Here is a 22,774-nt window from a genome sequence, read left to right on the forward strand (position 1 = left end):
GACGCTGGTAAGTTATCCTGAGTTTCTAGTCTCATCTAGTCTTCATCTCACAGGGTTGCTATAAAACTTAAAATGAGAGAGGAAAAAAGGACAGATCACCTTCAAAGGAGAGACAGACTGACAGCTCTCATTATCTATAATGGAAACCAGAAAACAGAGGGAGGTATCTCCAGTGGACTTAAAGAAAATAACTTCCAATACAGAATTCTATACCCAGGGAATGTAACCTTCAGGGATGAATGCAAATAAAGGTACTTTCAGAAAAACAAACACTGAGAGACTTTGCTACCAGCAAACCTATACTAAAAGTAATTCTAAAGGCTGTTCATCAAGCAGAAACCAAATTATCACAGATACAAGACTAGAGATCCAGACATGAAAGAAGCAAAGAAAGTGATAAATATATGGGTAAACCCAAATGAGTATCAACCATAACTAACTTGTGGGGCTTTAATATATAAAGTATACAGCTACAATATCATATAAACTGAGATGAGGGTAAAGAAAGTTCAAGTGTTCTAAGATGCATACATAGCCAGGATAAAGGCTTCAGTTCAGGTCAGTCTCTCAGTCATGTCCGATTCTTTGCAACCCCATGGACTGCAGCATGCCAGGCCTCCCTGTCCATCACAAACTCCCGGAGCCCACTCAAACTCATGTCCATTGAGTCGTTGATGTCATCCAATCATCTCATCCTCTCTTGTCCCCTTCTCCTCCTGCCTTCAATCTTTCCCAGCATCAGGGTCTTTTCCAATGAATCAGTTCTTCACCCTAGGGGACCAAAGTATGAGCTTCAGTTTCAGCATCAGTCCTTCCAATGAACACCCAGGACTGATCTCCCTTAGGATGGACTGGTTGGATCTCCTTGCAGTCCAAGGGACTCTCAAAGAGTCTTCTCCAACACCACAGTTCAAACAGCATCAATTCTTTGGCGCTCAGCTTTCTTTAGAGCTTTACAGCTTTCTTCACATCCACACATGACTACTGGAAAAACCACAGCCTTGACTAGATGGACCTTTGTTGACGAAGTGATGTCTCTGCTTTTTAATATGTTGTTTAGGTTGGTCATAACTTTCCTTCCAAGGAGTAAGCGTCTTTTAATTTCATGGCTGCAATCTCCATCTGCAGTGATTTTGGAGCCCAGAAAAATAAAGTCAGCCACTGTTTCCACAGTTTCCCCATCTATTTTGCCATGAAGTAATGGGACCAGATGCCATGATCTTAATTTTCTGAATGCTGAGTTTTAAGCCAACTTTTTCACGCTCCTCTTAATGGTATCAATTAACAATAGGCTCTAAGAAGTCAAAGATGTATGACTGAATTTTCCAAGAAAATCACGAAAAGAACTGGGGGGGGGGGGGCGGGGGGACCTGTATAACTTCCAGAGTAACTAGGGAGAAAAGTGACTTATAAAAATATCCCAGCCCTCATCTTTCTGTTTTTCATGTCAGTGTCTTTTTTTAGAAGTTCAGGCCAAATGTCTTATCCAGTACCACATATTACAATTTCTTTGATTATTTCCTCATTTCTGGCAATAACACAACCAGAGGTGATGTTATGTAATTCCTACTGCACCAAACAAAGGAGAATCTGATGTCAGCTCAGTGATCTTAAGTTTAATCACTTGGTTAAGATGGTGAATGCCATACTGTAAGATTATTTTCCCTTTTGTAAACAGTTTCCCTTCTTGGTAAATGTCATCATTCTCCCATCTTAGCCAAAGAAGACTTTCCTCTCTCCCTCTTCCCTTTCCCCTCTGTGGTATGAGCCTTCAAAGAGAAGAAACTTCAAGCCACTTTATAAATGTTTTATTTTTGATTTTTGACACAGAGAGGGAAAAAAACAAAGTTGCCAGTGCAGAATAACAAAGCACAAGAGAAGGTGGACAAGTCACTCTGGAGATACTAGTCAGTCAAAATTCCAAATGGACTGAAACTGGCAGAAGGTGAATTTCCTCTCTCTCAAACATTATACTCTACAACATACATTTTAAATATTCTAACCTACTGTATAGCACAGGGAACTATACTTAGTCCCTTTTAAAAACCTATAATGGAAAATAATCTAAAAAGAATAGATATGCATAACTGAACCATCTTGCTGTACATTTCAAACTAACAAAATACTGTAAATCAACTATATTTCAATTTTTTAAAAAATTTTTAAGAAAAAGAACCCAATCTGAAGGTTAAAAAAAAAAATTTAACTGCCATATAATAAATCATGCAGAAAATAAGAAAATAAAATCTACCCTCATTTTAATATGAGCTCTAATCCTAAATAAGATGTGAATTCCATTTACAAAGATACTAAGAGGTAAGAGATAAGGCTAACCAAATAAGCACCAACCCATGCCTTGTCTAATCTGTGTCCAATCACAGGCCCAAATCTTTTCTTGTAACTGTTCTCTAAGAGTGGAACACACCAGAAAAACACAATTCTTCATTCACAGAACAAAACAGCTTTCATTAATTCTTTCCAAGTCCAGGAACCAAAAAGGGCTATTTATTAACTACAGAATCCAATCAGATTCTACCTGACTTAATTCCACACTGTCACCACTATTTTCAATATACCATTATTCATTGCTAATTCAGAAAACTAAGATCACAGTATCCGGTCCCATCACTTCATGGCAAATAAGATGGGGAAACAGTGGCTGACTTTATTTTTCTGGGCTCCAAAATCACTGCAGATGGAGATTGCAGCCATGAAATTAAAAGACGCTTACTCCTTGGAAGGAAAGTTATGACCAACCTAGACAACATATTAAAAAGCAGAGACATCACTTTGTCAACAAAGGTCCATCTAGTCGAGGCTATGGTTTTTCCAGTAGTCATGTATGGATGTGAGAGTTGGACTGTAAAGAAAGCTGAGTGCCGAAGAATTGATGCTTTTGAACTGTGGTGTTGGAGAAGACTCTTTGAGAGTCCCTTGGACTGCAAGGAGATCCAACCAGTCCATCCTAAGGGAGATCAGTCCTGGGTGTTCATTGGAAGGACTGATGTCTAAACTGAAACTCCAATACTTTGGCCACCTAATGCGAAGAGCTGACTCATCTGAAAAGACCCTGATGCTGGGAAAGATTGAAGGCAGGAGGAGAAGGGGACAAGAGAGGATGAGATGGTTAGATGGCATCGCCGATTCAACGGACATGGGTTTGGGTGGACTCCAGGAGTTGGTGATGGACAAAGAGGCCTGGCATGCTGCGGTTCATGGGATTGCAAAGAGTTGGACACGACTGACCGACTGAATTGAACTGAATTCCAGTCAGATCACTGAATTGTTTCCCTCCCAAAAAAATGCCAAGATTTTTCTGGCCCATAGACATATTTTTTCATTTAATGTATTTTTTAAAATTATTTGTCTGCACCAGGTCTTAGTTCCAGCATCAGTTCAGTTCAGTCGCTCAGTCATGCCTGACTCTTTGTGACCCCGTGAACCGCAGCACGCCAGGCCTCCCTGTCCATCACCGACTCCCGGAGTCCACCCAGACCCATTTCCATTGTGTCGGTGATGCCATCCAACTATCTCATCCTCTGTCATCCCCTTCTCCTCCTGCCCTCAATCTTTCCCAGCATCAGGGTCTTTTCAGATGAGTCAGCTCTCCACATCAGGTGGCCAAAGTATTGGAGTTTCAGCTTCAACATAAGTCCTTCCAATGAACACCCAGGACTGATCTCCTTTAGAATGGACTGGTTGGATCTCCTTGCAGTCCAAGGGACTCTCAAGAGTCTTCTCCAACACCACAGCTCAAAAGCATCAATTCTTCGGCACTTAGCTGTTTTTATAGTCCAACTCTCACATCCACACATGACTACTGGAAAAACCGTAGCCTTGACGAGACAGACCTTTGTTGGCAAAGTGACGCCTCTTCTTTTTAATATGCTGTCTAGGTTGGTCATAACTTTCCTTCCAAGGAGCAAGCGTCTTTTAATTTCATGGCTGCAATCACCATCTGCAGTGATTTTGGAGCCCAGAAAAATAAAGTCAGCCACTGTTTCCACTGTTTCCCCATCTACTTGCCTCGGAGTGATGGAACTGGATGCCATGATCTTAGTTTTCTGAATGTTGAGCTTTAAGCCAACTTTTTCACTCTCCTTTCACTTTTGTCAAGAGGCTCTTTAGTTCTTCCTCACTTTCTGCCATAAGGGTGGTGTCATCTGTATATATGAGGTTATTGACATGAAAGTGCTGCACTCAATACGTCAGCAAATTTGGAAAACTCAGCAATGGCCACAGCACTGGAAAAGGCCAGTTTTCATTCCAATCCCAAAGAAAGGCAATGCCAAAGAATGCTCAAACTACCGTACAACTGCACTCATCTCACACGCTAGTAAAGTAATGCTCAAAATTCTCCAAGCCAGGCTTCAGCAATACATGAGCCATGAACTTCCAGATGTTCAAGCTGGTTTTAGAAAAGGCAGAGGAACCAGAGATCAAATTGCCAACATCTACTGGATCATCAAAAAAGCAAGAGAGTTCCAGAAAAACATCTATCTCTGCTTTATTCACTGTGCCAAAGCCTTTGACTGTGTGGATCACAACAAACTGTGGAAAATTCTGAAAGAGATGGGACTATCAGACCACCTGACCTGCCTCTTGAGAAACCTGTATGCAGGTCAGGAAGCAAGTTAGAACTGGACTTGGAACAACAGACTGGTTCCAAATAGGAAAAGGAGTACATCAAGGCTGTATATTGTCACCCTGCTTATTTAACTTCTATGCAGAGTACATCATGAGAAACGCTGGGCTGGAGGAAGCACAAGCTGGAATGGATCTTTAATTGTGGCATGCAGGATCTAGTTCCCTGAGCAGCAATCGAACCAGTGTCCCCTGCATTGGGACCATGGAGTCTTTGCCACTGGACTACTGGGTAAGTGCACCTACAGGCATATTCTTTATTCACGTTTTTTATGCAACTTTCAGTGATCATTCAATATGTATATCCGATATTCTGTACTTAATACTAAGAAGACAGAAAAATAAAACATGGAATCTCAGAGCAAAGAGTTAATAATATAATAGAAGCATAACCAAGTAGGTAGAATTAAACAAATATTACACTTGGGTAAAAAAGTCTTACTGAAAGGATAGTCAAGAAGATAGATGTGACAAAATGAAACTCACATGTACTACTAACAGGAGTACGGAGTGGGAAAACTTTCTGGCCTTCTCTACTAAAGCTGAACATACACAGAACCCATGATCTAGTAACTTCACCCCATATTACACACCCACAGAAATGTGCACGTATGTAAACCAAAAGACATGTACAAGAATGTTCATGTCCATAGCAGTACTTACAAATATTAATCAAAAACTGGAAGTAACCCATATGTCCATCAACAGACTGTAAAATCTATACAATGAGACAATGTGAAACCAACTCCTGCCACGCACAAGAACATGGATGAAGCTCATAAATACTTACAGAAATCCCACACACAAACCATAACATACAGCTTTGGTTACATAAAGTGTGAAAACAGGCAAACTAGTCAAAGTTAGGATAGCAGTTACCCAGATGGGGCAGGGAGGTAGAAGGAAGTGGGCAGTTTCCAGGAGAGCAATGAGAGATTTCTGGGGTGTTGGTAATGTTCTATTTCTTCTTCTGGATGTTAAAAGGATGAATTCACAAAAATTCATCAACCTGTATATACTTATGATTTGTGTACTTTGTTTTATTACACCTCAATTAAAGTTTACCTAAAAGTTTACCTAAAAAAGACAGATGGGGAAAGAAGTAGGCAGGGAAGCAGACTAACATTTACAACCTACTAAGTAGGAAGCACCTATTAAGTTCTAGAAACTGTATGCAAATTATCTTATCTAATTTGCATTTGTGTGTCATTACTTTTAGCAGCCCCACATCTGAATCCTCTTTCCATGTTTTGGGAATCTCCCACCTGATTAGACAGAGCCCACCTTCAGAAAGTGAAGTCACTCAGTCGTGTCCGACTCTGTAACTCCATGGTCTGTAGCCTACCAGGCTCCTCAGTCCATGGAAATTTTCCAGGCAAGAGTTCTGGAGTGGGTTGCCATTTCCTTCTCCAGGAAATCTTCCCGACCCAGGGATTGAACCCGGGTCTCCCACATCGCAGGCAGACACTTTACTGTCTGAGCCACCAGGGAAGCCCAAAGGTGATGCAAAAATAGTGACTCCAAGAAACTGAGTCCTCGGAGAAGCCACTCTGACAAGTGCCAGCATCAGAGCAGCTTCACCTGGCTTTGAGAGACTGCAGTTCTACTTATAGAGTCCAGCATGCCCCAAAAGTGCTAGCAGCTAAGACCCCTGTATCTGTGCCTGGAATACACAACTTCTGAGCCTGTCTCTACATCCCTCCAAGAGATTTTACGGGCCACCTAAAAATATTTTATTCATAAGTCACTTCAGCTATGTCCAACTTTTCGAGACCCTATGGACTGTAGCCCACCAGGCTCCTCTCTGTCCATGGGATTCTCCAGGCAGAATGCTGAAGGTGGGTTGCCACCCCCTCCTCCAGGGGCTCTTCCCAACCCAGGGATTGAGCCAACATTTCTTATGTCTCCTGCACTGGCAGGTGGGTTCTTTACCACTAGCACCACCTGGGAAGCCCCAGAAGTTCCCTTGTCAAAGTCAACTATTGTTTGGAACTATGAGTTCTGACTAACAGATTCTCAACTGATAAAAGTGAAAAAAGATTCAATACTCTGAAAAACAGTTTGATACTTTTCACAAGTATCAAAAGTCACTTACCATACAGTCCGGGCTTCCCTGGTGGCTCACCAGTAAGGAATCTGCAGGAACCACAAGAGATACGGGTTGGATCCCTGGGGCCAGGAAGATCTCCTCAAGGAGGAAATGGTAACCCACTCCAGTATTCTTGCCTGGAAAATTCCCATGGACAGTAGAGCCTGGTGGGCTACAGTCTCTGGGGTTGCAAAGAGTTGGACACAACTGAAGCAACTTAGCACAAACGCTCACACCATACAGTCCAGCAATCCCACTTTCAGGTACTTACCAATGAAGACATACATCCACCACCACCCCCCAGCACAGATATAGCTTTGTATGATACATCAGAGGATGAGATGGCAGGATGGCATCACCCATGCAATGGACATGAACTTGGGCAAACTGTGGGAGATGGTGAAGGAATTGGAGGCCTGGCATGCTGCAGTCCATGGGGTCGCAAAGAGTCGGACACAACTAGGCAATTAAACAATAAATGATACATGAAAATGTCTAAAGCAGTTTTACTTGTAATGACCAAACATTAGAAAGCAAAAAATGCACCAACTGGTGAACGAATAAACAAACTGCAGTACAACCATACACTGGAATACTATTCAGCAGTAAAAAAGATATCGACTCCTATACTTGTATGTGGAATCTAAAATGTGACACAAATGAATTTATCTATGAAACAAAAACAGACTCACAGATTTAGAGAACAGACTCGTGACTGTCAAAGGGGGTGAGTATAGACTGGGAGTTTAGGATTAGCAAGTGCAAACTATTATATATGTGATGGATAAGCAACAATGAACTGGGCATCCCTGGTGGCTCACTGCCAAAGAATCTGCCTGTCAATGCAGAAAATGTGGGTTCGTTCCCTGCATTGGGAAGATCCCCTGGAGAAAGAAATGGCAACCCAGTATTCTTGCGTGGGAAATCCCATGGACAGAGAAGTGTAGTAGGCTACAGGTTCACGCGGGGTTACAAAAGTCAGACACAGCTTAGCGGCTAAACAAAAACAATAACAAAGCAACAAGGTCCTACTATATATATAGCACAGGGAACTATATTAAATATCCTACAACAAACCATAATGGAAAAAAATATATATGTGTGTAACTGAGTCACGTTGCTACGTAGCAGAAATTAACACAACACTGTAAATCAACTATTCCTCAATAAAATAAATTTTAAGAAAAATCAACTCCTTTGTTCAAGATGGCAAAGTAGAAGGATGTGAGCTCATCTCCTCCTGCAAGAGCACCAAAACTGCAACTACCTGTTAAAAAACTGTCAACAGGAGGATGCTGCTGCTACTGCTGCTAAGTCACTTCAGTCGTGTCTGACCCTGTGCGACTCCATAGATGGCAGCCCACCAGGCTCCCCCGTCCCTGGGATTCTCAAGGCAAGAACACTGGAGTGGGTTGCCATTTCCTTCTCCAATGTGTGAAAGTGAAAACTGAAAGTGAAATAGCTCAGTCGTGTCCGACTCGTAGCAACCCAATGGACTGCAGCCTACCAGGCTCCTCTGTCCATCGGATTTTCCAGGCAAGAGTACTGGATTGGGGTGCCACTGCCTTCTCTGGAGGATGCTGGAACCCACCAAAAGAGATACCCCATGTTCAAAGACAAAAAAGCAGCCTCAGCAAGACGATAGGAGGGGCGAAATCACGATAAAATCAAATCCCATAACCATCGGGTGGGTGACCCACAGACTGGAGAACAGTAAAACCAAAGAAGTTTTCACACTATTGTGAAGGTTCTGAACCCTGCATCAGACTTCCCAGCCTGGGGATCCGACAAAGGGACTGGGAATCCCCAGGGAATCTAGCCTTGAGCAAACAATGGGATATGATTATAGGCCTTGCAGAGGACTGGAGGAGACAGAGACTCCAGTCTTGGAAGGCAAAAACAAAATTCTGTACGCACCAAGACCCAGGGGAGAGAAGCAGTGACCTCAGAGGAGACTGAACCAAAACTACCTGCTAGTGTTGAAGGGCCTCCTGTGTAGGCATTGGTCGGCAGGAGCTCACCACAGGGACGGGCGCACTGGAAGGTCCCTCTTGGTGTTTGCCATCAACCCTACCATAAAGCTGGCAGACCCCAGGGATCAGTCACCTCAGGCCAAACAACTACCAGGGAGGGAGTGAAACCCCACCCACCAGCAGATAATTGGATTAAAGCTTTACTGAGCAAGGACCTGCCCACCGCAGCAAGACCCAGTTTTTCCCATCCCTCCCATCAAGAAGCTTACACAAGTCTCTCAGCCTCAGCCATGAGAGGACAGACAGAAGCAGCAGCACAGTCTCACAGAAGCTATAACAAAAACCATATTACATAAAGTTAATCACGATGAAAGAGCAGAAAGTTATATCCCTGATGAAGGAACAAGATTAAATCCCAGAAAAACAACTAAATGAAGTGGACATAGACAACCTCCCAGAAAAGAAGTCAGAATAATGATAGTGAAGATGATCCAAGATCTTGGGAAAAGAATGGAGGCAAAGATTGAGAAGATGCAAGAAATGTTTACCAAAGACCTAGAAGAACTAAAGAACAAAGAAACAGAGATGAATAATACAATAGATAGAATCCATAGCAGAACAGCTGAGGCAGAAACACAGATAAATGACCTGGAGGACAGAATGGTAGAAATCACTGCCACAGAACAGAATATAGGAAAAAGAATGAAAAGAAATGAAGACAGCCTAAGAGACCTCTGGGACAACATTAAACACACCAACATTCTCATTATAGGGGTCCCAGAAGGAGAAGAGAGAAAAGGACCTGAGAAAATATTTGAACAGATAAAAGCTGAAAATTTCCCAAACATGGGAAAGGAAATAGTCAAATCCAGGAAGCACAGAGTCTCCCAGGAAGGATGAGCCCAAGGAGGAACACACCGAGACACACAGTAATCAAATTGACAAAAACTAAAAACAGATAAAATATTAAAAGAAACAAGGGAAAAATGACACATAACATACAAGGGAAGCCCCATCAGACAATCAGCTGATTTTGCAACAGAAACTCTACAAGCCAGAAGGGAATGGCATGATGTATTTAAAGTGATGAAAGGGAAAAACCTACAACCAAGAATACTCTACCCAGCAAGACTCTCCTTCAGATTTGATGGAGAAATCAAAAGCTTTCCAGACAAGCAAAAATTAAGAGAACTGAGCACCACCAAACCAGCTTTACAACACATGCTAAAGGAACTTCTCTAGGCAGGAAACACAAGAAATGGAAAAGACCTACAGAAAACCCAAAACAATTAAGAAAATGGTAATAGGACCATATATATCAAAAATTACCTTAAATGTAAGTAGATTAAACACACCAACCAAAAGACATACAGACTGACTGGGTGGATGAAAACATGTGCATGTATGCACTTCCACTTAACACATCACTTTGCTTGACACTCTCCCCCCAAAGTACGGAATTATTTTCTATTATTAAGTTAATCATTCTCTCATTATGGCTTCCAATTATAATTTATCTTTTAATTTTTGTCTGGCTATTGATTGTGAAAACTGATAAACATCTTCCATTATGGTGATTATGTAACTACTGCTCACTTAATACCACTGCATCATGATTGGTCAACAGAAAAATAATACAATTGTATATCACCAAAACTAGGATGTAATAAAAAAAAACAAAACCTGTAATCACTTTTGAAAATCCAGACGCATATCAGAATTACCTTGGAATTTTTTGAAAAATACAAATACTCAGGTACTGCTTTTTTTCTCCAGATATGTTTCTAATGAGCAGTCACGTTTAAAAACAACTGGACTATATGTACAAGGTTAGTTTTACTAACCTTTTATCTAGTTTGTTTCAATTTTTCTATTCTATATTCAGTGCTCCCATCTCATTTAGTTTATGTTCTCCAATTTCTCCATCTCTTCCTTTTTTATGTTCTTTCTCAAGGCTTCATCAAGGGCTGTAGAAAAGCTTTCATATACATATATATATAAATATGTATAATATATATTTTAGAAGCTTTAAGGATTTTTGCCTAACTAAAAAAACTGACATTTTGATTCCACTTGTTTGACTTAGTATGACTAGAATGCTAGATTTCTAATTAAAAAATAGATATGCAACAAGTAACACAGGTTTACTGTACAGCATAGGAACTACAATCAATATCTTGTAATAACCTATGATGGAAATATCAAAACTAATATTATGTGTCTTTGTATAACTGAATCACCTTGCTGTACATCTGAAATATTGTAAGTCAACTATACTTCAATAAAATATATATATATATATTTTAAAAATCAACTCCTGAAATATGCAGTAACATGTATGAACCTCAAAAGCATTAGGCTAAATGAAAGAGACTCAAAAGGAGTCACACTTGGAACCTTCCCTAGTGGTCTAGTCATTAAGAATCCACACTTCCACTGCAGGGGGCACAGGTTCAATCCCTGATCAGGGAACTAGGGCCTCACATGACACTCAGCACACCCAAAAGAAAAAAAAAAAGGAGGCATACTTAAATGATTCCATGTATATGACATTCTGGAAAAAAACACAACTATACAGGGACAGAAATTAGATCAGGCCGTCAGGGGCATTAGATGAAGGAAGAGAACCAACTGCAAAGGAACTGAAGGAACTTCTTGCAGCGATGGAAAACATATTATATCTTGATTGTGGTGGTGGCTACATGACTGAAACAGTCTGTCAAAATTCATAGACCTGTATACCCAAAAAGGATGAATTTTACTCTATGTAAAAAGTGAAGGTGTTTGTTAGTCACTCAGTCAAGTCTGACTCTCTGTGACCCCATGGGCTGTAGCCCACCTGGCTCCTCTGTCCATGGATTCTCCAGGCAAGAATTCCCTTCTCCAGGGGATCTTCCTAACGCAGGGACTGAATCAAAATTTTCAACACCTGTCCCAGACACTACCCTCCCCATAAAGCTATCCATTTTTTGCTCATTTCACAAATATTTCTTAAATGGCTAGAACGTGCCATCCCCTGTTCTGAACACTTAAGACACAACAGTAAACAAAACAAAAATCACTGCCCTCATAGAGCTATGCCCTAGCAGATGGGTTGGGAGGGAAAGCAATGTATCATTTGTTGTTCTGTCTCTAAGTGTGTCTGAGTGTCTGTGACCCCATGAACTGCAGTACACCAGGCTTCCCTGTCCTTCACTATCTCCCAGAGTTTGCTCAAATCCATGACCATTGAGTTGGTGATGCAATCCAACCATCTCATCCTCTGCCACCCCCTTCTTTTGCCTTCAACCTTTCCCAGCATCAGGGTCGTAGATTTCCAATGAGTCAACTCTTCGTATCAGGTGACCAAAGGATTGGAGCTTCAGCAATAGTCCGTGTAATGAATATTCAGGACTGATTTCCTTTAGGATTGACTGGATTAATCTCCTTGCTGTCCAAGGGACTCTTAAGAGTCTTCTCCAGCATCACAGTTCAAAAGCATCAATTCTACAGTGCTCAGCCTACGTTATGGTCCAACTCGTACATCCAAACATGACTATTGGAAAAACTATAGCTTTGACTACACAGACCTTTTCCAGCATAGTGATGTCTCTGCTTTTTATTTATTTATTTTTTTAATGTCTCTGCTTTTTAATACACTGTCTAGGTTTGTCACAGCTTTCCTTCGAAGGAGCAAGCATCTTTTAATTTCATGGCTGGCATTCACTGTCCACAGTGATTTTGGAGCACAAGAAAATAAAGTCTCTCACTATTTCCATTGTTTCCCCATCTATTTGCCATGAAGTGGTGGGACCGGAAGCCATGTTCTTAGTTTTTTGAACGTAGAGTTTTAAGCCAGCTTTTTCAACCTCCTTTTTCGCCCTCATCAAGAGGTTCCTTAGTTCCTCTTCACTTTTTGCCATTAGAATGTTACCATCTGCATATCTGAGGTTGTTGGTGTTTCTCCTGGCAATCTTGATTCCAGCCTGTGATTCATCCAGCCCAACATTGAAAGTGAAAGTAGCTCAGTCGTGTCCAACTCTTTGTGATCCCTTGGACTGTAGCCTGCCAGGTTCCTCTTTCCATGGAATTCTCCAGCCCAGAATACTGGAGTGGGTAGCCATTCCCTTCTCCAGGGGATCGTCTCAACCCAGGGATCAAAACCAGGTCTCCCACGCTGCAGGCAGATTCTTTACAGTCTGAGCCACCAGGGAAGCCCCCAGCCCAGCACTGGTCATCTGAATACATCGTAAACATCCTGTATAACTCAATAATGTAGTCCATGTCACAGTCAAGTGTTTTGCAAATAAAAAAGAGCAGAGTAAGAGGAGCCCAGAGTGTAGGAAACGCAAGTTACAGAATGAAAAATCAAAGTCAGCTAACTGACATCATAAATTTTGAGCAGATTTAAAAGTGAAGAATATTTCAAGTAGAAGAAACAGCAAATGCAAAGGCCCTGAGTCTCAAACATGCCTGCTTGAAAACTAGCAAGGAGGTGAACAGAGTGATCAGGGAGAACAACAGTGGATGAGGCTGGACAAGTAATGGGGTCAGATGACATAGGGCCTTGTTTGGCTATCACTCTTGGACTGCAAGGAGAGCCAACCAGCAGATCCTAAAAGAAATCAGTCCTGAATATTCACTGGAAAGACTGATGCTAAGGATGAAACTCCAATACTTTGGCCACCTGATGCAAAGAACTGACTCACTGGAAAAGACCCTGATGCTGGTAAAGATTGAAGGCGGGAGGAGAGGGGGACGACAGAGGATGAGATGGTTGGATGACATCACCAACTCGATGAACATGAGTCTGAGTAAACTCCAGGAGTTAGTGATGGACAGGTAAACCTGGAGTGCTGCAGTCCATGGGGTCACAAAGAGTCGGACATGACTGAACAACTGAACTGAACTGAGTGAAACAGGGAGCCAAAGTAGGATTTGGACAATAAATGATGATCTGACATATTCCTGAAGGACTCTTCAGGCTATTGTATTGAACTAGACTGCTGGAGGCAAAAGTACATACAGTTGAGGGTCTGATAGGATTAGGACTCCTACAAAGATCCAGGGGAGAGATGATGATGGGAACAAGATGGCAGCAACAGGGGAGGCGGGGAGAAGTGTTCCAACTCTGCATGTACTTTGCAGGTAAGACCAAGAGGACTTCCTAGTAGACTGGATGTGGCATGTGAGAAAGGAAGAATAAAATTAACACCAAGGTTTTTGCCCTGAAAAACTGAAGGATGAAATTATCTTCATCAAAGACAGGGAAATCTGGAGGCGGAGCATATTACAAAGAGAAGAGAAGGGGTTTGGCTTTAGACATGTTCCATTTAAGATGTTTATCAGACACCCCAGTGAGGTTGAGTAGGTAGTTAGGTATTTGGCTCTTAAGTACAAAAAAAGAGAAGCGGGGCCAGGGTAAGGGCCGCCGGGCTGGGACAGGGGCAGGTGTTGGGGGGTCCAGGCAGTGGTGGGCGGCGGCCATGAGGAGGCAGTTTACCGAGTCCTCTGGGCGGAGAGCTCTCCTCTCTCCCCTGCCATGGAGGCCATGAGGGCACCGGGATATGAGCTGCAGTGGGTCAGGCGGACTGTTGTAACATAGCGATTGCTGCCCAAGGAGAACCCCAAGTTCAGTTCAAAGTTGTTTTGGTTGGTGATGGTGGTACTGGAAAAACTACATTCGTGAAGCATCATCTGACTGGTGAATTTGAGAAGAAGTATGTAGCTATGTTGGGTGTTGAGGTCCACACCAACAGAGGACCTATTAAGTTCAGTGTATGGGGTGCAGCCGGTCAGGAGAAGTTTGTGGACTGAGAGATGGCTGTTATATACAAGCTCAGTGTGCCACTGTAATGTTTGACGGAACATCGACAGTTACTTACAAGAATGTGCCTAACGGGCACACACGAGTGTGTGAGAACATGCCAATTCTGTTGTGTGGCAACCAAGTGGATATTAAGGACAGAAAGGTTAAGGCAAAGTCAATTGTCTTCCACCAAAATAAGAATCTTCAGTACTATGACATTTCTGCCAAAAGTAACTACAACTTTGAAAAGCCCTTCCTCTGGCTTGCTAGAAGATTGACTGGAGACCCTAACTTGGAATTTGTCGCCATGCCTGCTCTTGCCCCGCCAGAGGTGGTCATGGACCCAGCCTTGGCAGCACAGTACGAGCATGATTTAGAGGTTGCTCAGACAACTGCTCTCCCGGATGAAGATGATGACCTGTGAGAAGGTGAAGCTGGGGCCCAGGGTCAGAAGTCTACTTTTATAGGCAACTGTCCTGTGATGTCAGTGGTGTAGCGTGTTTGCCACTTTATTATATAGCTAAGCAGAACATGTGCTTATTAATCTTTGGATGCTGAAGGAGATGGAGGGGCTCTGGAGTGAATGTGGCAGTTTAATTAAAAAACCTTCATTTTTTTGGACCTGCATATTTAGGTGTTTTGGAACACAGTTGTTTCCTCCTTGAGTTTCAAATATAAGACTGCTATAGTCACATATTGAGAGGTGGAATCTTGTTTGTGACTGTCATTCTCATTCCTTTTCGTTTAGAATCAGAATAAAGTTGTATTTCAAATATCAAAAAAAAAAAAAGATTTCAGAGATAACATGAAAGCCAGTGTAGGAGAGTATTAAAAGATAGAAGTACTGATACAATCCCCAGGGGAAACTCCTATTCTAAAAAGTAGGGAGAAAGAAGAAAATAATAAAAGAAACTGAGAAGGACTGACCAATAAAATGGGGTGGGGGGGGGAGGGAGGTATGAACGTGTGGTATTCTGGAAGCCAAAAGTAAAAAAAGTGTACCAAAGAGCAATGAGTGATCATCTGAGTCAAATGCTATTTATAGGTCAAACACAATGATGACTAACAACGTACTTTGAATTCTGGTACTTTTATGTTATCGACGACAACCTTGTCAAAGGCAGCTTCAGCCAAGAAGGAGGGGAAAAGCTTAACTGAATCAAGCTGGCTTAAGTGAGAATAAAATGGAGAAACTGTAACCCTCATACATTGCTGGTGGGAATGTAAAATGCAGTCCTTTTGGAAAACGTTCTGACAGCTCCTCAAAATGTTAAACATAAGGTTATCAAATGACCAGCAATTCTCCTCCAAGGTATGCACCCAAGAGAACTGAAAGCATATTCTCACAAAACCTGAACATAAATGTTCTGATCAGCATATTTCTTAAGAGCCAAAAAGTGGAAACAACCCAAATGTCCAAAACCTGAAAGATTAACAAAACGTGGAACTCACCCACGGAATGGAATGTTATTCAGTCATAAAAAGGAGTGTTGTATTACAACATGGTAAACCTTGAGACAGGCTAAGTAAAAGAAGACAGACACAAAAAGTCACATATTGTTAGGTTCCCTTTATGTGAAATTTCCAGAAGAGGAAGATCCACAGAGACATAGGCAGATTCCAAGAGAACAAGCAGAGCTACAGACTGAGGAACAGAGTGAGTGACTGCAAAGTGATAGAGGGTTTTTTATGGGATGATGAAAATGTTCTGTAGACAGTGGTGATAGATGCACAACTCTGAATATACTTTTTAAAAAAACCACTGAACTGTACACTTAATGGTGGTGAATTTTATAGTATATGAATTATATCTCAATAAAAGAACAACAGAAGAGAGAGAATCAGTTCAGTTCAGTTGCTCAGTCATGTCCAACTCTTTTACAACCCCATGGACTGCTGCACCCCAGGATTCCCTGTCCATCACCAACTCCCAGAGTTTACTCAAACTCACGTCCACTGAGTTGGTGATACCATCCAACCATCTCATCCTCTGTCATCCCCTTCTCCTCCTGCCCTCAATCTTTCCCAGCATCAGGGTCTTTTCAAGTGAGTCAGCTCTTTGCATCAGGTGGCCAAAGTACTGGAGTTTCAGCTTCAACATCAGTCCTTCCAATGAACACCCAGGACTGATCTCCCTTAGGATGGACTGGTTTGATCTCCTTGCAGTCCAAGGGACTCTCAAGAGTCTTCTCCAACACCACCGTTCAAAGAGCATCAATTCTTCTGCACTCAGCTTTCTTTATAGTCCAACTCTCACATCCATACATGACTACTGGAAAAACCATAACTTTGACTTGACAGACCTTTGTTGGCAAAGTAATGTCTCTGCTATTTAACATGCTGTCTAGGTTGGTCATAACTTTTCTTCCAAAGAGTAAGCATCTTTTTATTTCAAGACTGCAGTAACCATCTGCAGTGACTTTGGAGCCCAAAAAAATTAAGTCTGCCAATGTTTCCCCATCCATCTGCCATGGAGTGATGGGACTGGATGTCCTGATCTTTGTTTTCTGAATGTTGAGCTTTAAGCCAACTTTTTTACTCTCCTCTTTCACTTTCATCAAGAGGCTCTTTAGTTCTTCTTCACTTTCTGCCTGCCATAAGTGTGGTGTCATCTGCATATCTGAGGTTATTGGTATTTCTCCTGGCAGTCTTGATTCCAGCTTGTGCTTCTTCCAGCCCAGAGTTTCTCATGATGTACTCTGCACATAAGTTAAATAAGCATGGTGGCAATAAACAGCCTTGACGTACTCCTTTTCCTATTTGGAACCAGTTTGTTGTTCCAGACTGAGCAAGAATGGGAGGAAAGAAATCAGAAACAACTGAACAGACAACTTTTTAGAAGTTCTGCTACAAAGGAGAGCAAATATATAGGACAGTACATGGCAATGAAGGTAGGGCCAAGAAAAAGTGTTTTTTAAACTGGGGGTATTTGAAATAACATGCTTTATAAACTGACGAATGACCTAATAGACAGTAAAAGAGTGATGTAGGGAACTGGCTGGCGGTGGTGATTCTTGGAGCAATATCCTTGAGTAGTTCAAAGGGGGTGGTATTTGGCATACAACTAAAAATGCACAGATAGTTCATCTATGTTAACAGGAGTAAAGGCAGAATGCACAGGCACAGAGTGCTTCAGTCTTCCTAGTGAAGTAGGAAGTTTCTTAGGAAGCAAGGTCATCAGTTGAATGGGACAGAAGATGTTATTCCTTTAAAGAGAAAGGTGATGGTAAAAAAGAGCTGAATAGAAGAGTGATAGAACCAACACACTAGGTACATATATAACTGCCTTGCAGTATTAAGGACCCTCTGAGGTTCAAGGGCATGAACTTACGATCAGTCAGCATAGCTGTGGGAGTGTGTGTGTGCACACATATGTACACACATGCATCTTCCAGCTATGTTCAGATGCACAGGTACATAGTAGAAGAGTCAACTTAACCAGGATTACAAATTTTGCCAAGTGAGTATGATAAAGCAAGAAGGGCATGGTAATTGAGGGTAGATGAAGAGGAGTTTGTAAAATGACTGGCTACGGAATTTACACTGGGTAAGGAAGGAAATGAGAATGTCAAGAAGGGAAAAGACAATGAAAAAGTGGTAAGATCATGGGCCTGAGGTCCACAGAAAACAAAATCACTAGAGGAAGAGAGTTCAAGGAACTAGAGGCCGGTGAGTGAAAAGAATCATCTATGGGTTAGGTCATACCTAAATGCTCAAACCCAAGAAATCATTCCAGTTTCTGAACAGTAAAGAAATTCTTATAATTATCAAATAATTTTGCATCCTGTTGCCCTTTATATGCCATCCAAAATGGAACTACTGGCACGCCTGGTGCAAGTCCCATACATTTTTATCTATTTATTTAGTAACTTACATAAATTTACCCCTGGCATATTTCAGGTACTAATAAATACTTAGTGATGGATACAGGACCCTGATGAGTTACAAAGCTATGTAGTGAAGGAAAGAAAAGACAAACGAGTGAGCAACTGTCCTTACCATATCACATGTATCAGAGACAATTTCTCAGCACTTACAGCTGTCTGCCTTTCAGACTACATCACACAAACAATTCATTTACCAATCATTGTCCTTCATATTTACTATTCAAAGACACTGCAGCCGATGAGGCAATTTTCTATGTTTGGCTGCAAAGCCTATATATTATTAATAATTAAAATTAGAGAAGACACAGCCATTTCATCAAAGGAAATCTGTTTTAAAATTGTTTTAACTAAAACAGCTTGCATCTTCCACATATTTTTCTTTAGGAACACACATACATTGTTAATTTTAACCAAATACATTCTTTTTTAACTTCAGGTAATAATGAGGGGAAAGCACAAGGCTTAAGAATTATGTCCTGGAACTTCCCTGGTGGTCCAGTGGTTAAGACTCCACGCTTCCACTACTGGGGGCCCAGGGTCCATCCCTGGTCAAGGAACTAAGATTCTGCATGTTGCACAGTGCAGCCCCCTCAAAAAAAAAGATTCCCCCCCACCAAATATAAACTTATTTTGAATTCTAAAGCAATTACAAAATCCTCTCTGCTCAACTCTATCTCTTCATCACAGAATGTAGGAAATGAGCAGTTTTCCTGAAACCAAGCGGTTCTCATCTCTGCATTAGAGTAAGAAGCACAGGAAGCTCTGTAAGCTAGACCTTGTGCCCTCATACCACCAAGGACCAATTTAATTGGTCTGGGGTGGATGTAGGTTACCAATAATTTTTTTTTTTAACTCTCCAGAAAATCCTAACATACAAACAGGAAAGCAAACTACAGACCTAATCTAATTCTTTCATCGGCAGCCCATACTTCAAATTTCAAGTCCAACTTACTGCCTTCTACATATCTCCATCTGGAAGGTTGTATGCACACCCCAAACACAAATGTCCCAACCTAAAGTCAGCATGTTTTCCCCAAAGCATTTTTTTGTGTGTTTTTGTTCTATAACATTTCAGATTATGAAATATAAATTACATGCACAAAAATGCATAAAACATATAAGTACAATTTAACAGTCCTAAAAAAGTACACCTGTGATTATCAGCCAGATTAAGAAATACACAACTAAAAAAAAAAAAAAGAAATACACAACTAACAGCAAGCACCTCAGTATCCTATATATCTTATCTTGGCTGGTATCCCAACTCATCCAGCCACCATCAGAACAGGGGTCATCATCATAAGATTCCTCCTTCTCCCAATCTTCAATAAATCCCAAGTCCTGAAGATTTTACTGCCTAAATATCTCTCCTGTTCTTTTTCACTGCCATTTTCTTAGTCCAGGCTCTCATGAGTTTGAACTTGCCTCCAGTTTAACCAATGAAATGATACCTTAAAATAAATCTGATTGCTACCTACTCTTCCTGGCTTCCCATATCTTAGCAAGGTAAGATTCTCCTCTGAACTGGCCCTGATCTATATCTAAATATCTAGCTACCTACCTACCTATTTCTCTCCCTCTCACTTTCCCATCCCTATGGAACTTGCCCCACTTCAAAAATTATACTGCAAATATACTAACGTGCTTACAATTTCCTAAACACACTATGCCATTTCCTATCTTTCTACCTGTTTTTCTGCAGCACACATCCTCCTTTCCCACTGCTGAACTTGAATTTATCTTTCAGACCCAACCCAGCCACCAATTTCTTCAGGAAGTGGTCTCTGACCACCACTCTATCCCTAAATAGTGATTCATTCTCCCTCTATGCTATTTCTGTACCCTGTTCTTGTCTATAGAATCATTTATTACACTCATACTTAGAAACAATTTTCAGTGGTAGCCTCCTTTCAACAGCCCCACACCTGCTCCAGGAATTGTCCTTTCTCCATCCACAAAGGCAGGTTTCCAACAGGAGATCCAAACTTCAAAACCTGCCCTCAAGCATAGCTGAACCAGCCTGGGCCAATCAGACTCCAGCCTGGGCCAATCAGATTCCCCCTCCCAGGAACCTGGAATTCAAATTAAAATAGAAAACTGGTGTCTCTGTGTTGCTGAGAACTATTAGTTTTAAAGGAAAGGCTATGGGACGTCCCTACTGGCTAAGACTCCACAACACAAGGGGCCAGAGTTTGATGCCTGCTCAGGGAACTAGATTCCACATGCTGTGATGAAGACTCAGCACCGCCAAACAAATAAATATTCTTTAAAAAGATAGAAAGAAACGTTACGGAAGCAGCCATATTCTAACCACAGGTACTAAAAAGAAGACAAAGCAAATCTTCAAAGAGAAAAGAAAGAATAGATGGGCAGAGTAAAACAAAGGTAAGATGAGACAATCCTATGGGCCTTCCAGTTATTCCTAGAAGCCGCTCTGATTCCTTCCTGTTCTTGAGTTTTAAAAGCAAGACCTATATACTGAGATCCAGGCAAGAATACTTGAGTGGGTTGCCATTTCCTTCTCCAGGAGATCTTCCCAACCCAGGGATGAAACCCGGGTCTCCCGCATTGTAGACAGACGCTTTACCATCTGAGTCACCAGGGAAGTCCAGATTTCTATTACTTGCAACGAAAAGGTCCAAGTAATACTGGATTAACTTTCTTACACATTATCTCTATTAGCACCCTGAAGGCAGAGGCTGTCTCTTCTATTTGCCAGACTAAGACAGGCCCTGGAAATGTCAAGTGCTCATTAATTAATATCATCCATGGCAGACTTAAGAGCTGTGCATTTTTCCACATGTAAATTTTAATTTTTAAAAAGTGTAACAAGTCTGAACTCCAGCTAATTATAATTAACAAGTATGTCAGTGTTTAGAAATAAACTATAAGAATGTCCGCTATTTATTTTGTAATACATCAAAAAAAAAAGATTGATAGATGGATAATGGGATAAAGAGATGGATAAACATGATTAAGTAAATAAAAGAAAATGTTAATTGCTGGGGGTAAGCTAATTGTAGAATATGTAGGTGTTCACTGTATAATTCTTTCAAATCTTTTGCATGTTTAAACTTTAATAATAAAGTGCTTAGAGAAAAATGTACCAGCAATACATATGCAATGGTTTATATGGACACGGTCCACACACATATTTACATAACTGACTGCACTACCCTCTAAAGGAAACTCCAAAGGGCTTTACCAGACACACTAGATAACTCAGTGACTTCCTTCCACTGATTAAGAAATTTTAAAACTGCTTTGTCCGTCTTTCCAGTTCACATGCAGTTAGGCACAATTAAAATGTAAAACTAAATACTTCTAATTTCATACTTCTAAACTCCTTTAAAACTAGTTTTAGAAAACATAATAAAGTTAGATGGGGAAAATTCAAATCATGACAAAAGAGCTGGCAACTTTATACTGTAAACCTCCCCTTGACAAGACAGAAACATACACTAGGAGAATAAGAAGATAAGAATCACAAAATCACAAACTGCTGAAACTGGTCAAAAAGACCAACACAAGATTCTTATTTGTCAAAAAGAAAATTAAGATCCAAAGAGGTGATATATCTTGCCTGATGATGATGTGAAAGTTGTTCAGTCGTGTCCAACTCTTCGTGACCCCATAGAATATACAATCCATGGAATTCTCCAGGCCAGAATACTGGAATGGGTAGCTGTTCCCTTCTTCAGGGGATCTTCCCTACCCAGGGGTTGAACCCAGGTCTCCCACTTTGCAGGCAGATTCTTTAATAAGCTAAACCACCGGGGAAGCATCATCTTGCCTGAGGTCACCAACAACTTTTTAGGAAGGCTCAGACTCAAACCCTGGGCTCATGACTAAAGTCCAGTGCTCTTTCCATCCTCTCCTGTAGTTCTATATCTCTCTTTTTTTTGTAAAAGTAATATTACATAGGGCTTCCCTGATAATTCAGTGGTAAAGAATCCACCTACCAAGGTAGGAGATGCAGGTTTAATCCCTAGGTCACAAAGATCCCCTGGAGAAGGAAATGGCAACCCACTCCAGTATTTTTCCCTGGGAAGTCAATCCCATGGACAGAAGAGACTGGTGGTCTACAGTCCATGGGGTCACAAAAGACTCAGACTTAGCAACTAAAGAACAACAACTAAAGAACAATGAAATATTACATGAAGTGCCTCATCTCAGCTTAAATGTTTAATATTTGTTCAACCTGTTTAATTTTTTTGTACCACGTGTTCAAATTCTAAATACAAGCGAATACAGGAATCACATTACAACCAGAATTCAAATGACATACCTTATCATTCACTGTAACTGAACTTCATTAAAAACAGCCTGCAAGTGCTATTCCACTGTTTTAGGCAAATAAAGAGGCAATGACAGAATTTTAGCAGTAAATGTG

At 41.1% G+C, this 22,774-nt stretch overlaps 2 protein-coding genes across 10 annotated transcripts in view; one reads left to right on the forward strand and one right to left on the reverse strand.

Annotated features, from left to right (window-relative positions):
• STRBP (spermatid perinuclear RNA binding protein) overlaps positions 1 to 22,774 on the reverse strand; it is a 169,086-nt gene that overhangs the window by 101,780 nt on the left and 44,532 nt on the right. Inside the window, exon 1 of one of the 9 annotated variants that reach the window (XM_070452408.1) lies at positions 532 to 750. The exons of the other annotated variants lie outside the window; for them this stretch is intronic. The gene's annotated coding sequence lies outside the window, so the exon portion shown is untranslated. Of the gene's footprint in view, positions 1 to 531; positions 751 to 22,774 lie in introns of those variants that run through there. 9 annotated transcript variants of the gene reach the window in all.
• Positions 14,541 to 14,921, forward strand: LOC110123845 (GTP-binding nuclear protein Ran-like). Its single transcript, XM_020872083.2, has one exon. The coding sequence runs from the start codon at positions 14,541 to 14,543 to the stop codon at positions 14,916 to 14,918; it is 378 nt and encodes a 125-aa protein (XP_020727742.2). The 3' UTR covers positions 14,919 to 14,921.

This window comes from Odocoileus virginianus, chromosome 2 (genome assembly GCF_023699985.2).
Source record: "Odocoileus virginianus isolate 20LAN1187 ecotype Illinois chromosome 2, Ovbor_1.2, whole genome shotgun sequence".
Classification (NCBI taxonomy): domain Eukaryota; kingdom Metazoa; phylum Chordata; class Mammalia; order Artiodactyla; family Cervidae; genus Odocoileus; species Odocoileus virginianus.